This window comes from Bremia lactucae, linkage group LG1, assembly GCF_004359215.1.
Source record: "Bremia lactucae strain SF5 linkage group LG1, whole genome shotgun sequence".
In the NCBI taxonomy this organism is placed as follows: Eukaryota; Oomycota; class Peronosporomycetes; order Peronosporales; family Peronosporaceae; genus Bremia; species Bremia lactucae.
In genome coordinates, this window is record NC_090610.1 from 4,245,515 (window position 1) to 4,261,902 (window position 16,388).

The window sequence follows — 16,388 nt, forward strand, 5'->3', positions numbered from 1 at the left end:
TAGGGACACTATTTCACAGAATAATATTGTGTCAAATACAATTTCGTAGGAGATTTTTTTACAATAGTAAATAAAAAGGTTCCATTTTTTTTGTACGCTTTTCAGCATGGTAAAAACAGACGTGCTCGTGCTCCTCGAGTTCGATGACGTCTTGACCGATGTGGACTCTGATCGTTACCTTACCAACAAACTTCATGCCGATGCAGCGAACCAAATATGGGCTTTGTTTGCTGCCGACAAGACCATTGGTCGTGCTAATGCAATGGACGCTTTTTTTGCGCAAGTCGCCCAAGACTATCCAACAACAAAAATATTCGACAATATTCGAAAGCACGTCGAGAACCTTCCATGCAATGAGCGCATCGTTGATGCCATATGCTTGGCAGTAGATACTTATGGTGCGACGATCAAAATTGTGAGTGATTCGTTAGTCTGTAGCATTCGGAGCTTTCTAGATTTTCATGAGTTAACTCATCGAGTGAGTGAAGTCGTGGCGAATCCAACACACTTGGAACATCGAGGCAAAGTATTTCGAGTACTACCGTACCAAGGAGCGTATGTCGATCCACACACGTGTGACAAGTGTCCTCGCAATTTGTGCAAAGGACAAGTTCTCCAACGTCTTTTGCAGCAACAACGGTATTCAAAAGTGCTGTACGTTAGTGGACGGGAGTGTGATACTTGTATCGTATCGAAGCTGCAAGTGTACGTCTATATACTGCGTGTGTGTTCCTAATGCTTTGACTGATCGGCGTTTTGTTGGGATTCTTCTGTAGTGACGATGTGGTTTTTATTCGCTCTAGTACCAAGAAGCAAGGATTGATACAGATGCATGAAAAATGGAATGGTATTAATGCTCATTTTCGGGAGTGGACGACTGAAGAAGATTTTTACGCCGACTTTCGTGCCTTTTTCGACCACCAATACTCCAAGTATATCTATCGAAATGTCCGCGATTTGGAGACACACACAGATAAAGACAGCACCTTTTCACTGTTGCCTTCCCTGCGTCAAAAGACGGCAGATTTGTTAATACTTTGGAACATGGAAATATCAATATACGCGTCTTGCCAGTCAGATTTGGCTTCGACAATATCTGATGATTCATTTACATTTGAATTTATTAAGCGCGAAGGCTTGACGCGATTCATATGGCACTTCATTATCATGACGCAGATATTCGACTTTTTTGTGATGGAAAAGCCTATTGCATCAAAAGGTTATCAAAAAAGCACGCGCAAGTTCAGCACGTGAAAACTGGGTATGCTGATACCGAAGAGCTTATGATTGACGGCCACAGAAGATTAATTCTCGAGCCGTGCGACATCAATCTTCTCGAGCAGCAAAGGTGCACCCAGTGTTCTTCAGCACGATGCAGCATCTTTGAGTCAATTCGTTGCGAGAAATCGTACGCTCGCGTCATCTACGTCAGTGATGCATTCGACAACGTTTGCTTCGCCTCTCGTCTCACAGCGTACGTTTATACCACTTCTTTTGACTATCATTAATGCCAATGCGTTTATGTGGCATTTCTAGAACGGATCTAGTCATCGCACGCTCCCCGCTCCCACCCAAAGAGCCGAATAGTTACATGATTAACGCCCCTATCGTGACTTGGTGCAGTGAAGACGACCTTTATCGTTGCTTTGTTCAATTCTGCCAGTCTCCATACGCCCTCGTTCATTCAAATCCGCGACGTAAAAGCAACGTCCTTGTTCTTTTTGACTACGATTGGTCACTGATTAACGAGAACTCGGATACGTTTATTTTTCAAACACTGTACCCTGAGCTTCTTTCAACCTTGCACACACGGTGCAAGACGGAACCTTCTTGGACGAAAATAATGGATGATATGCTTCGAGTCTTGACCGAAGACAAGCCCGAGTTGACGCCCAAGAAAATTTGCGACGCTGTGAGCGCTGTTCCCATTCAAACGCACATGCTCGAGGCTCTTCGCCTCGCTGCAACTGGCTATTGTGCCAATGTTACGATCATCAGTGACGCGAATTCGATTTATATTGACAGCATGCTAGCGCGTCATGACTTGACGCAGTGTGTAAGCGAGATCATCACCAATCCCGCCGAATTCCATCTATTGGACAATGGGCGGTCACAACTTCGTGTTTTTCCGTATCACAAGGAAAGCTGGAAACCTCACGGATGTACATGGTGCCCTCCAAATATGTGTAAAGGTCAAATCGTCGACGCCCTGCGCAGAAGACAGAAATATGATGCCGTACTATACGTTGGCGATGGTTCTGGGGACTTTTGCGCTGCAACGCGTCTTACAAAGTACGTGGCTTGTGTTTGAAATGTTGAACAAATACTTACTTTCTTTTGTTTTAGAAACGATGTCGTGTTTGCACGAGCGGATGATGCGGATGGAAGGACGTATGGATTGCAAGAGCGAATTGATAAGAACCCGACGCTCGTGAAGGCAGTGATTGTGCCTTGGAGCACAGGGGACGACATTTACCGTGATTTCGCACTATTTTTCCATGCACGATCATAAAATTGTAGAGGTTTCTGTTGCAAGCCGCGCCTTCTTGACCGAGTTCTTGAACTGACGAAGCGGAAAAGGAGACTCTTTGAACGGCTAGTTGTAGCAATTGATTTAGAGAAGTGCCTGTTCACTGGAAGATTTAGAAAGCTGGGATTGTGTTGAAGGAAGGTTATTATCAAAGTTGGTTGTCTGCTTACTTTCAAGACTTTTGCCACGACAGTCAACTTGGATGCTGAATGACTGACTCGAGAAAACATTTGTTGAAATGAAAAAGATTGCTTATTCCGGCATATCAAGATTTTTTTCTAATCTTTGAATCTCGAAAGAGGTTAAACAAGATAGGATGATCAATAACATAATTATTTTAAATTAAGTAGCTGTTACAAGCTCTTAAAAAAATTAATGAAGGCAACAAAGCTAGTGACGATGCAGAAGAGCACTAAGTCGACGAGAACAAATTGACATTTTATGGAAGCATCGAACGCATTGGTCTTTTATGAATGAAGGTTTTTTCTTTTTCTGGCCACGGGATTTGAACAATGTTGGCCTAAAATGTAGCTATTTTCTCATTGGATATTGATTTGCTGAGAATCAGAAGAAAAAACCTCAAAAATCCCTGTGAAGCCATCGTTTTAGAATCTGCCGAGTCGCATGCAACGGAAGCACTTAAATTCAATATGTGAAACTATTCTGAGATTGGCGCATACACAACGTTCTAAACCCCCAGTATCGACAAAAGACACATTCTTCATTCTTACAAGCAAAGAATTTTGTTCAATATGTTGCGCGTACTCGCTGTTTTGCTTCTCGAGTGCGTTCTTGCCTTCGCGCAGCAGCCCGAGACGAAGCGCTTTACGTCTCTAACGCCCCCAATCTCCCTTCCGCAAGGAAAAGTTAGCAACACTTTCCATCGCCTGGCGATCCCCAAAGGTCCTATAGCCGTGTACCGTTTTGAAGCGGACGTTGTCGAGAAAGATGCCAACAATGAGATTGTGCCAGTGCCTTCTTTCGACGCTTATCTTCATCACCACGTGTTTGGCAGCACACACCAGCACTACGACGCTATGAAAACGCGCTGGGCTCCAATGAAGCCCAAAACGTTTAGCCGCAGCGTGGCTTTCGGTGCGGGCACGGAGTGTCGAGGCACGCCACAGGAATTTTATTTCCCGTATGCATTTATGACCGTAGAAGGGGAAGACGAATGGCTCGCGAATGTTCACGTGATTAACACGCGACAGATGGCACCTGAGAAAGCGCATCACTGTCTTGAATGCCCTTGCACATCGGAAGATGTATTTACCAATACTTCGGTGAATAATCTTATTTTTCACAAAAATAGTTGCAATCGGCAATTGCTTTTTGAAAATAATACCGTGTGTTTAGCTGAGACGTACCGTGGAGGACTCCGCTGCTGTGAAAACAAAGAGTCTTGCCTCGAACTTGATGAACTTGAGAGGACTCGAGCCAGTGATGCGGTGTACTATCTACGCTATTCGATGGAGTATGCAGTCATTGTGCCCGAGAATCGGCCACTGTATCTAGCGGCATGCTGTGATGCATCTGGAGATTTACAACATTCCGGAAACATTGAATACGATGTACCCATCTGTGACCCAAGCACCCATCCGGGATGTATCCATACCCTCTCGACGCGCCAGCGACTTAATAATGGAAGCACTCCGCTGGGAACCAATGCTCCCCACCAATTTGAGCAGGCGCGCGATGTGGAGCTTGTATATGCAGTTGGGCATCAGCATCGAGGAGGGCTGGGCATTCAGCTGTACGACGATGCCACGGGGGAATTACTGTGCGCGTCAGTACCCGAGTATGGCTCGGGAACCGAGGCTGGAAACGAAGATGGATACATTATTGCCATGAGCACGTGCACGTTTGATCCACCACGACGTATGCGAACTACGGACATTGTTCGAATTGTAGCGCTTTATAACAATACTGTGCCGCACACGGGAGTGATGAGTTTAATGTATGTGGCTCTGAGCGATTTCCCATTGCTGAATACAGCCAATCTGAGTGGAGGAATCGACACGTTGACAACAGCTACTATGACGTCGACTGGAAGTAGCGACGTCCTTAAGCTTGGAATTGTAGCCGGTGCGATCGCTTGCGTACTATTGATAACGATTCTAGCGCGTCGAAAACTGCGTTCGGGTTATGCTCCGCTCACGTCGCAAAATAATTAAGTCTTTTGGAGTTCTTGTTCCTTTTCATATTTTTTGTTTTGAGTTTTGGCCACTTTGTTATTTGAGATCCTCTTTTTCTCTTGTCGTCTACTACGTGGCATTTTGAACATTTCATTATTTAGCGCATCGCTGTGTGGAATGCCACTGCACGTCGGAAGCTGTGATTTTGAAACCTTCAGTGCAGGATCCATTAATTCTCAAACATAGGTGTAATCTACAATTGCAACTTGAAAACAATTCTGCGTGTTCGCCTGATACGTAAATTGGAGGATGTGAAAACAATGAATTTTGCCTCGAACGTGATGAAATTGAAAATACGATAGCTAATGATGCGGTGTACTATCGGCGCTATTCAATCGACTACTCTGTCGTATTGCCCGCGAATCGGCCAATGTACCTAGCGGCATGCTGTGATGCATCGGGAGATTTTCATTCTTCCGGGAACATTGAACACATGTACCCAAATGTGACCCGGGAAGTGATGAGCTGAATCTACATTACTCTGAGCGATTTTCTTATGCCAGAAATAGCGAATTTGAGTGAAGGAATGGATACGTTGACAGCAGCTACTATTACGGCGACTGGAAGTAGCGAGGTATTTAGGCTCCGTAGCTGGAGCGATTGCTTGTGTACTATTGATAATAACGGTTCTAGCGCGTCGAATCTTGCGATCGGGATACGCGCCGCTCTCGTCGGAAGCCAATTTACGCGCTTAAACCATTATTTCCATGCAAAAGAAGGCAGAGCAAATAGCAATTTTTTTTTAAATGTCTATTCCGTATTTGAACCTTTTACTTTTGCCTTGTGTGAACAAGTTTTTTCACTTTTATACCATCAGGTTGGTGCTTTTTCAAGATGTTGCCAGTTGCCGCCGCAGCGGCAGCTTTTGCTTTTTTACGCGCTGCATGCTTTGGTTTCGGCTTCTTGCCAGCAGCTGCGCGCTTAATTTTCTTGGTAGCGATTCCACTCTCAACGCCATTTGTTTTCAATTTCCGCTTCAAATGAATACGCGCCCGAGCTCCAGCGGACGCTCGTAATCCTTCAAACTTTTCCCGGCTACTCTCCTCGCCACGCATGTTTTTAAACCGTTTGCCACAAACTTGCACTCGCAACTCTCGATTTTCCATCTTCAGATTTTGCAACGCAAGTGCCTTGGCAACAACTGCTGGAGTCCTCAGCAACAAGTAGCCAAACCCTTTGCCAAGGCCCGATTCGCGGTCCCGAATGAGGCGAACATTATCAATCGGCTCGGGCTCTTCTTCAGATTTCAAGCGCTTTTGAAAAAATTGCAGCATTTGGTCGTCCGAGCATTTAAACGGCACGTTTCCGATAAAGATACTTCGACGTGCATCCAGTACAGGATCGGAAAGGTCTACGCGGATTTTCTTGTGCACTAGTGTCTGCCAGAATGACGGTCAAAACATACACTCGACATCTTCAAGGAGACCCAAAATCGTACCGTTCCGTTTAGCTTAAGTGCGGCTGCCACACTGTTTTCCTCTGCGAACGTCACGTAGGCATTACAATTGTCTTTTGCAGTCGACAAGATCTTCTTCATCGCACAAACTTTCATCATGAGCTTCTGGTTGCCAGCTTGGTCGATCGCACAGCCAGCAATTGGAAGGTATCGAAGACGCACGTTCTCGACTTTACCACAGGCTGAGAAATGGGCCTTGATATCCTTCGGCGTGGCATCCAGCGACACATTACCCACGAAAACCGTGCGACAAGCTTTGAGGTCTTCAAATTCAACCTCTGTGTCCTCTTCCGTCTCTACAACGGTCTTGGATGTGTTCTTTTTTTTGCTCTTTTTCTTTTTTATGAAAATAGTCGGTGTTTTCTCTTCTCCAGAGATCTCGTTGGACGTCAACTTCTTGAGGTCTGGTACCTTTTTAGATTTTTTGGCTTTTTGCATTTTGCTCACTTTAGACTCGTTTAGTATCTTTTTCGTCTTGTCGTCAATTTTTTCTTCAAGTGCCTCGGCTTCATGTTCGATAACTGCAGACGCGTATGACGTCTTCTTGCCAAAAAAGGCGGCGCTTTGGGCAAACCCTTCAGCCAGCGCGGACACGTTTTGATTCTTGACTTGTTCTTGAACCACATCCGCCACCTCATCGTTCAGTGTCGATTCCACAACAGACGCTGGAGCGCTCTTACATTTGCGTTTTTTGCCCATACCGAAAATGGGTGGAGGTTAAGTCGAGTTTACTAAAATTTTCATAAATGATGCACACTTGATAATGAAAAGCAAAAATGTGTGGACTACACGATATGTTTAGAAGTTACAAGAAGCACTTTAAACTTCTGCCTGGATGAATTTTTTAATAGCGGTTTTCTGCGATGTCATGTCGCGACCCAGATCCGAGCTAAGCTGTCGTACAATCTGCACGCCCCATACGACAATCAGTTGCAGGTCCATAAGCGATAACATAGAAATGACTACTGCTTACCTTCTTAATCGTCAATTCCTCGACATTGCCGTGGGCTATGATGTCCCGAACTTTATTGCAAAGGTCAGCATCCAGAGCCTTGGTCTCAAGCTTTGACAGTCTTTCACTAGCAGAACTCGGCTTTTTCGTATCAGCAGCAAGATTCTCGTCGAAATTATCCGTTTCTTTATCGTCGACAACCTGTCTTACTGAGTAAGACTTCTTGGACCGACGCTTGTTGTTGCTCTTCTTCTTGAGATTCTTTCCATCCTCAAAATCACTTGAGGATTCTTCGCCTTCAGGCTCTGAGGTTTCGCTTCCAGCTTCTTCGTTTTTCTTGTTCTCAATCGCGACGGAGTCCTTTTTAGTAGTCTTTCGCTTTTTATTCGCTAAATCACTTTTGCTCTTTTGAACCTCCCTTGTTTTTTTCACTCGCTTGTTCATTTTTTGCTTTTCCCTTTTTGCCGCAACTTCAGCCTTCTAAGAAGCGGATCGTTGAATTAGGCAAACATTCAAATAAGTTTTTACATTACCACATCAAATGCGTTCGTACTTTTGTTATTTGCGGCTTGTAAAGCCACTGAATCAATCGATTAAGCAACATTTCCTTATTAAAATGATTTCCTTCCTCATCAAACGATTTTTTAGAGCGGTCCACCTACCATTTAAGATTAAAAAAAAAAATATTTTTTAATTCGTAAAGCACAATAAAAGGAATGTTGATAATTACCGCCAGTAAATCCATCACATCATGAACAAAAGTCAATTTCCACTTGCCCATCTTGGCTTCCAGTATTTCACGTGACTGCGAATAGTTGCAAAATAAGCAAGTAGCCCAACCCCAGCACAAAACCCTCATTCTATCTTTGCAGCAACTTTACCCTTTCATCTTGCGCAACGATGCCCGAAAAGTCAAGAATATGATCTTTAATCAATTTTACCTGCACCGACCCACAATAAGCAAAAAAAAACGTTTGCTAGTGCAGTCAATACATTACATTCTTTTGCTGGAAACGGCGGCCGTACATGATACTGTAAAGCTGCTTTATCATGTCGAGCTCTTTTTTGCCCAAAGCCTCGATCTGCACAATTCAAGATTAGTATACAAAGGCTGCCAATACACTGCAAAATAGCATAGCCATACGTTTTTGGCGACAAATTCCATATCCCTTAGTTTGACGCCCGTACCCAGAGGGGGTGAAAACACCTCAGGCTCACCGCTCGTGGCTGGCGAAAACGTAAACGTTTGCGTCGTCTTGCGCACACGACCGCCCAGACTCGTGGACATGGCCAAGGAATCAGAGACGAGCGCTGTATTAGTTGCATCGATGATCGGGTTGACGATCAGTGCCACAGTCGTCTGCGTGTCATTCGTCATTATTGTCGAAATAATGTCAGAAAGAGACGAATGAAAAAAATTATTGCTAACGCAAGAATTGTCTAAAGTGGAGCTAGTGTCCAATACATTTTTTTGCTTACGGTATCTTCTTCAATGACATCGAGAGGAAAACATGTTGAATTTCTTACATTAATAACGAACTTTTTGTATGCTTTTATTAGTTTACCTATAGAAATACGCGTTTCATGGCTAAAAATAAACATATGTTGCGTAGAATTGACGTGTAACGTCAGGCACAATTGCAGTGTGAAAAAATAAAAAGTGGATATAGGAAATGATAGCATAAGTTGCGAAGCGGAACCGTTATTTCTCCTCAGTCACAGTTATTAATGTATTACATGTGAAAATAATTTAAATGTACTTAAACTCATCTTGCATCCGTAAAATCTGGATTTTTTCTCCACGAAAACTCACAAACTCGATGTCAATCAGACAAACCGTCCAAGCCAGTCGGCTTATTTACTTACATAAGCCAAATGGAGTACATTTCACAACAAAATTTATTTACTACTTTTACTATTTCTTACGAAAACTATCATACCAAACACTACATCTTCTTTCAATCATTTAAGCTCGCTTACCTCTTTTGATGGTTCAAAAAGCGTAGTGACAGCAGAGCCAATAGTCGAATAACGGCAATAAAGATAAACACATACCCAAAGTGCGTCCACATGTTGGCATAGTGTATCCCAAAGACACTGCCGACGTAACTTTTAATTGTCATGTGGTCCATCGACACTGGAAGATTTGTCAACGGCTGGCACCCAAGCTGCGATCCGACATTCTCATACACCTGCGTGCTTTCATTCCATGTCGGGTCCACGTCGCATTGCCCAAATACCAACGCGCCAAGAATGGACAGCGAATACCGTTGCGGTGTGATGGCATACAACCACTTGTAGCCACTTGGAATTGCGTTGGCAGGCGGGTTAAAGCCCATAAAGAGAAAAAAAGTTGAATTCATCAAGACGCCAATGATGGCCGCGACCTCGACACTTGGAAACGTGTACGCCAAGAGCTGACCCGTGTACGTTTGTATTAAAATAAGCAACGACAGGTTCAACCAGTAGAGCAACGCCGTGTCCATTCCCGTGAATCCGACCATAAAGAACCACACAAATGTAAAGATAAAGCCACTTGTAAAGACATAGGGAATCTCCGCTGTCGACGCACCCAAAAAGTACCACAGGGCATTGTAGGTTTGAGCAGCTCGCTCCCGGTAGAACGACTCGCGCTCTTCGCATGTGATTGGAAGTACGCTGTTAAATGACACGACGCCATTAAACACCGTCGATATAAACACCATGCCCATTCCCCCATTAATACCCTGGAAAGTCGTGTAGTCCGAGTCGAAAAATAGCAGACCAAACACAAGTGCCAAGAGAAACGTCACAATCGCGCGCGTCAAATTGTACGACGGCGTGCGCCAATACATGTTCATAAAGCGAACAATTAGGAATCGGGCTTGCATCATCGAGCTTGCCGCACGTTTCTTTGTAAATAGTAGTTCTGGAAAAGCTGGCGACGGAATGGTCACGCCGTCTTTTGCCAAATTTGCATCTAACGTGCGCTTTTCTTTGCTGTTTTGAAAAGCTTCAATAAAATCCGTCGTTCCAGCACCATGGCCAACGCCTGCACCAATGACCTCAAGCATCCATGTCGCTGGGTTATACCCCGCTGGAAGAGGGGGTACACCAGCAATGGATTCAAAATACTTCACCAAATTGCAGCACTTTTCACCAAGCTCGCCCACAAACACCGTCTCGCCACCGCGTTTCAGCAGTAGTAGCTGATCAAAGAGGTAAAACACTTCCATTGACGGCTGGTGAATTGTGCATATAATCGTACGTCCACTGTTCGCTACTTTCCGAATACCTTCCATAATCAATTGGGCCGATCGAGCATCTAATCCGCTGGTGGGTTCATCCAAGAAGATGACGCTTGGCTGTGCGGCTAGCTCAACGCCAATGGTCAGACGCTTCATCTGTTCGACCGAACTACCACGAATAATGTGGTCGGCAATGTCGTGCATGTCCAACAGATCTAATACTTCCTCGACAGAGTCATACTTCTTGCGGTCAGACACGCTACTATCCTGGCGAAGAAACGCACTAAACGTTAAAGCTTCACGAAACGTCGAAGCCTCCGAGTGCACGTCCATCTGCTCACAGTAGCCAGTGCATCGACGAATGGCCAAGTCGTTTGCCTCGTATCCATTCAATAAAATCTTTCCCTTGATCGTACCGCCTGTTTTTCTACCAGCAATAACGTCCATCAATGTCGTTTTACCGGCCCCAGACGAGCCCATAAGTGCCGTCACAGATCCAGGCATTGCATACCCGCTTACACCCTTCAGGAGATTTAAACTCTCTTTCGAGTTTTTCGGATTCGGCACCGAGTACCACAAATCCTGAAATGCCAATGTCACCGGCAAAAAGTTCTTCTCGCGCTCCTTCACTTCGACGACAAAAGCTTCACCGTCCAATTCTCGATTGCTCTTCTTCGGGGTTGCTACTGAGACATAGTTTTCATCTTCAGGCTCGCTCACGGTCTTTTTCACCACCGTCGCGTGCTCTGGGCTCTCATAACGCATGTATTCCAACGCCAAACAGCCCAACAACATAAACAATACATATGCTACGAGAAGGTAGATGATACCATAGAGAATCCACGATTTCGCCGACGGAATGTCATACAATGACAAGTAGTATTCTCCGAATAACGTGCCAAAGTCCGAGCAATAGTCAATGCCGTCATACACACATACTTCAAAGATAGACGAGCGGTATTGATTCACAGCAAGCCCACGCAAACACCACGCAAATGGATTAATCCAGTAAATCCATACGAGCCAGTCGGGCATTTGGCCTTTTGCCACAATAAAGCCGGCAAAGAGCACAAAAATCAAGATCGTGACCATCGACGTAGGTTTCGCCACATGTAGGTTTGGCGTGACCGACGCGATAAAGAAAAACCACGCCGCGAACGATAACGTCGATAGAAACAACATAACTGAATAGATCACAAACGCACTCGTGGACGCGACAAAGCCGCAGAGCCAATATACCAATGGCCCAAATACCATCGTCTCGATAAATGCTAGCGGCACTTGCGCGACCGAGCACGATAATACATACGACGCCGTGCGGTAAAAGTTAGCACCCCGTTGTTTGTAAAAAATCTCTCGTGCAGCCATGTAAGTTGGAATCTGCGAGGCTTGGCCTAGTGACAAAAACAGCACTGCTTGAAACAGCACGCCCAAGAGCACTTGGATATTCATGGGGTCCACGTTCCAAAACGTCGACGCATTAATTAGCCCCATGACAATGACCATAAAGCTACGTCCTTTAAGAAACGCTGTGTTGCGCATCGTCACCTTGTTCTGACGCTCCATAAGTGTCCACGTGTTCTCCCAAAAAGACTGGTGAAATTCTGGCATCGGGTCAATGTCGTTGCTGATATTTTCCAGTAATTTCGGATCGTACGGAGCTTCGAGGGCTTCGACCATGTCCCGGTAGATTTTTGAACGACAAAAGTACTCTGCAAATTCGTTTGCCTGTCGTGGGTGGAACGGCATGCCTGATGGCAATTCCACTTGGTATTTATATTGCTGATTCGTGCCCAAGTCAAGGAGGTAGTCAGCCACGTCACGTCCAGACACACAGCGAAAGCCCAAGCTTTCAAAATAAGGTACAATTTGTTCGCGCGTGCCATGGTACATAACTTCCCCGTCGTTCAACAGAATCACGTCGTCAAAGAGCTCAAATACTTCCGGTGCTGGCTGTAGTAAAGCCACAACGACCGTCTTTTGCAATGTCTTGGCAATACTGCGCTGTGTCTTGATAATATCGTACGTCGCGGCACTGTCGAGCCCAGTGCTAATTTCATCCATCAAAGTCGCGTATTTCATGCCAAATTCCATCTCGCCAGTCGTCACGCGCTTCCGTTCTCCCCCCGATACACCACGTATCATTCCATTGCCCACAATCGTGTCTTGACAATTCTCAAGGCCCAGTTGCCGAATCACAACGTCAGGATAGTGGGCATACAGAGCCTGAGCTGCCTCAAGCGCAGCTTTATTCGCTTCCGGCGTGCCTTTCGCAAACTTTTCAGTCGCGCGTTGAAACATTTCACCGCCGCAAAAGCGATTTGCATACTCGAGTGTTTCTTTCACTGTAAGCGTTGGAAAGTGCTTGTCGCGTTGGGTCACGTAGGAAACAAATTGAGGCAAGCGCCGTCGAAACTCGGTTTGTGTCATGCCATTGTACGTCACCGTGCCGTCAATGGTGATATTCTTTTCACGTGGAAAGCGGCCGCTGAGGACCTTCATTAGCGACGATTTGCCAGACCCAGGCTGGCCCAAAACGAGTGTAATTGTACCGGGCTTAAAAACGCCGCTTACATTGTGCAAAATCTCGTTGCGTATTACGTGTTTCTTTGCTGTTACCTTTGCTAGAAATTTCTTCATTGTGTTATAAATCGTTGGCAACTCGGATGTTGTTCCGCCCTCCTCGACCACGACGACATCGGCGGAAATGGATAAATTGTGATACCGTATCTCCATCTGTGGCATCGTCCGTCCCAAGGCCGCTTCAAAACGCGTGGCCATGTAGGAATGCAACACCTCCGGGCCGAATGCCATGAGGGCTGCGCCAGACTCATGGCTTGGAATCCTTCTCTGTTCCGAAGTCTTTGCCATTGAAGGAATACACTCAATTGATGTTGCTCTTGAGATGGATTCCGCACTTGACGTGCAAATTTAGAAATGGCCATTCAATCTTGAAACTTGTAAAAGCTGTGCGCGTAATGACTAGAACGTGATTGCGCGCACCCAAGACGTATTCGAGACGTTTTCCTTTTCCTCTCGGTAACGATTCCTTCTTTAAAAATGCCTTGAAACAGGAATATACTGGATTTTATCTTTCAGATAGCTATGGTGATTTGCCCTATTTTTTTGGCAGAGCATCGATTGATCTAAGGCCTTCAGTCTCTATTTGTAAGAGTAATCTAGCGATGAGTATTATTGGTCCGGTACCCCAGAGCCTAAGCTTCTATTTGATTGCTTTCTACGCAGAGAGAGAGAGGAGGGTTCCGAATCCGGAGCGACAATAATATGCATTTAGAATGACGAGGCGGAAGCGGATAACCAAAATAAGTTTGATCTAGTCTGAATGCTTGCTGAGCCAGCAGGTGGTACAGCATTTAGCGTGAGGCTATCGCCGTGAGCTTGGTTTGGTGACCTTGAATGCTTCATTTCTGGATAAGAATTCCCTTAGACTAGAATGATTACCAACTATAGTTAGTAAAAGGTTTGTCCCATCTAATTTTACTGATTGACAGAAAACGGCGACGCCTTCTATAAATTGTGGGATGAGGCGCAGATGTTTCCGACTAGACGTAACGTTGAAAATCAACAAACACATTTATCCGATGATTAGTCAGTACCGTTGCGCTTATTCTATGCTCTCAAAGAGGCAATGCATATTTTCAAAATATTCGAGCTGGCAGTTTACCTCATCATTTTACTATGACAGATTGCCAAGCTGCATGGTGCGCCTCATATCTTGCAAACCCGTCCAAACTTACAGGTGTTGCAAAAGGGTACCTATCAGAAGGATTGCGCATTAGTGGTTTACTTCAGATTTTGAGAGCGCTTTGCTTTTACGAGTATGGTGCTCACGAAATTTCGCACAGCAAGGTCGGCGATGTAGCGACCATTCTCTTATTATAAGACTAAGGGCGGCTTTGACGCACACGCAAAAAAATAAAGTTGGAGGATAAAAATTGTTTATTTTGGAGCTTAAATAAACCATTCATTACCGGCTGCCTAGCTTTCTTAAAATCGACGACCATTTATTGCACATTAAAAAAGTCAGCTTCTTTCTTATCTAATCAACTTTATGGTGCAGGAAATTGCAGAAACCCAGCAAGGGTGGGTGCCCTACTAGGGAATGATTCAGCTCTGTGGAAACTTAAAGGCAGTCAGCGATTAACTTTCCTGGGCGATTAAAGCGCATGAGGAAGATTAGACCGGTGACGGTGTGTGTCGTTACATGAAACTAACATTTAAAGGTTGTTAATTAACATATTATCTAAAAGGTAGATAAAATTTGGAGAATATATTACTTTACATGGTAATATTTTAAGAAGCTTATTCATTGGTAGATATAGATCATTATATCTACTATATCCGCGTCCACTCAGTGTAACGGGCTAGAGTTGCCCTAATGTTACACAGTCCCCATTAAGTACATTTGGTACTTAAGGGGATGGTCAATTACTAAATAATAGTAATTAGACCCAACACTCGGGTGTGGTGCACATTTGTGACCAACCCTTGTGGATGTGATGCACATGGGTGCATTCACATTAGGAGGGATGACGCCCAGCGTCATCCATGATGACGGCTAGCGTCATCAGTTACGCGAGGTATCTATAAAGATACGCTCGCAATACATATTAAATGATATCTATAGAGATATCATTTTAATTGGTAAAAATAGGTATTTGTATTTAATTCTATTAAATATAAATCAGTCTGAAATTTACTACCTACTTGGTAAGTGCGCACGAGGAGACGGATTACCGCTCCCGTGACGTCACTTCACCAGAGTTCTTAGTGTGTTGGGTGAGGTCGCTTGCGCGCCCACCACAACTACCTCACTGCACGCAAGAGAAGCAGGTGCAAACCGCTTCCTCGCTGTGCTAGGGTGTGTGCTAAGTAGAGCGTGGCCGCATTACGACGTGCCCGCCTACACTTGGTAGCACTTGAAATCCTTCCCACGACCCGCATCTCTGCGTGTGTACGTGAGGATGAGCCTCAACATTGATTGGGCTCATTTTCCCCACCTCTCCGAACATCATCGGGAGGTGGCAGGGCTAATGGCGCAGGGACTTGGTGAACAAGCCCTGGCCAGGCTCCTGGGTAGTCCTCCTGAGCAACATGTTGCTCAGTTGGAGCAGTTTGAGGCATTTGTGCTCGGACAGCGGAGGGCCGCGTCCGAGGCACAGAGCCATGCTGCGGCGGAGTCCGTCACTCAGACTCAGGATGAGCTGAGGCATGAGCAGGCTCGGAGCGAGGCTCTCAACAGGACTGTTGAGATGCTCTCTGCCCGGCCGCATCAGCCGAGGCCCATTCGGATGGACCCGCCCAAGTTCGATGGAACTGCGGCGCACACGATTGTCCACTGGCTTTTAGCCGTGGAGCAATGTGGTGTCGCCCAGCTCATCGAGGACGACAGCCGGATGGTGTCGTACGCTATGTCGCATCTGCGCGGTAAGGCCTCAGAGTGGGCTTACTCGGCGCTTATGGCGGACAGAAAAGCGTTCCCCTCATGGGCGATCTTTAAGGATAAGATTCGCGCCATGTACCAGCCGCCGAACAACGAAGTGTTGCTTCAGGCGCGCTTCTTTGGGGCGCGACAGGCGAAGCGATCTCTGCAAGAGTATGTGCAAGAGATGCGCTCGCTGTCCGCATCCATAACCGTAGGTCCGATTCCGGAGCACATTAAGGTGCCCACGTTTATGAACGGACTACGGCATGGCCCATCGCGACAGGCCCTTTTCAGAAAGGTGCCGTCGACGATGGAAGAGGCAATCCAAATTGCCTTAGTTGAGGAGCAATCCTACAACAGTGCCTCGGCGACAGCTTGGTATAAGCCGTCGGCCGAGAGGACAGATGCCACTCCTATGGAGTTGGGCAATGCAGACGTGGTCTGTTTTAAATGCGGCAAGCGCGGCCATATGATGGCTCGCTGCTATGCCAGGGTCCCTGCTGGGGCAAAAATGCCCAGCAAGAGGACTCCCTTCCCAAAGGGCGATGGCAAGAACCAGCGTGCGAGACGCATGAGTTCTGC

General features: G+C 45.7%; 4 protein-coding genes across 4 annotated transcripts; 2 read left to right on the plus strand and 2 right to left on the minus strand.

Annotated features, from left to right (window-relative positions):
• Positions 1-106: 106 nt before the first annotated feature.
• CCR75_008087 (uncharacterized protein) lies at positions 107-2,939 on the plus strand (the record flags this gene model as incomplete). The annotated part of the gene is made up of 5 exons (XM_067966142.1): positions 107-705; positions 777-1,073; positions 1,136-1,474; positions 1,537-2,292; positions 2,347-2,939. 5 exons carry the CDS (start codon positions 107-109, stop codon positions 2,510-2,512), a joined length of 2,157 nt encoding a protein of 718 aa, XP_067822923.1. The 3' UTR covers positions 2,513-2,939.
• A 343-nt stretch (positions 2,940-3,282) lies between these two features.
• Positions 3,283-4,704, plus strand: CCR75_008086 (uncharacterized protein; the record flags this gene model as incomplete). The annotated part of the gene is made up of 1 exon (XM_067966141.1): positions 3,283-4,704. One exon carries the CDS (start codon positions 3,283-3,285, stop codon positions 4,702-4,704), a length of 1,422 nt encoding a protein of 473 aa, XP_067822924.1.
• A 169-nt stretch (positions 4,705-4,873) lies between these two features.
• Positions 4,874-6,902, minus strand: CCR75_008085 (uncharacterized protein). Its single transcript, XM_067966140.1, has 2 exons — positions 6,164-6,902; positions 4,874-6,104 (listed from the first exon to the last, which is right to left on the minus strand). Exons 1-2 carry the CDS (start codon positions 6,878-6,880, stop codon positions 5,496-5,498), a joined length of 1,326 nt encoding a protein of 441 aa, XP_067822925.1. The 5' UTR covers positions 6,881-6,902; the 3' UTR covers positions 4,874-5,495.
• A 1,981-nt stretch (positions 6,903-8,883) lies between these two features.
• On the minus strand, positions 8,884-9,265 carry CCR75_008084 (uncharacterized protein; the record flags this gene model as incomplete). Its single annotated transcript, XM_067966139.1, has 2 exons — positions 8,884-8,986; positions 9,114-9,265. The coding sequence occupies 2 exons, from the start codon at positions 9,263-9,265 to the stop codon at positions 8,884-8,886; spliced, it is 255 nt and encodes an 84-aa protein (XP_067822926.1).
• Between the last annotated feature and the right edge of the window lie 7,123 nt (positions 9,266-16,388).

Bases quoted from the DNA above. Each gene is read 5' to 3' on its own strand.
- CCR75_008085 (XM_067966140.1), bottom strand. From the start codon at position 6,880: ATGGGCAAAAAACGCAAATGTAAGAGCGCTCCAGCGTCTGTTGTGGAA. The intron at 6,105-6,163 runs GTACGATTTTGG...TCATTCTGGCAG, and splicing joins CACTTAAGCTAAACGGAACG to ACACTAGTGCACAAGAAAAT.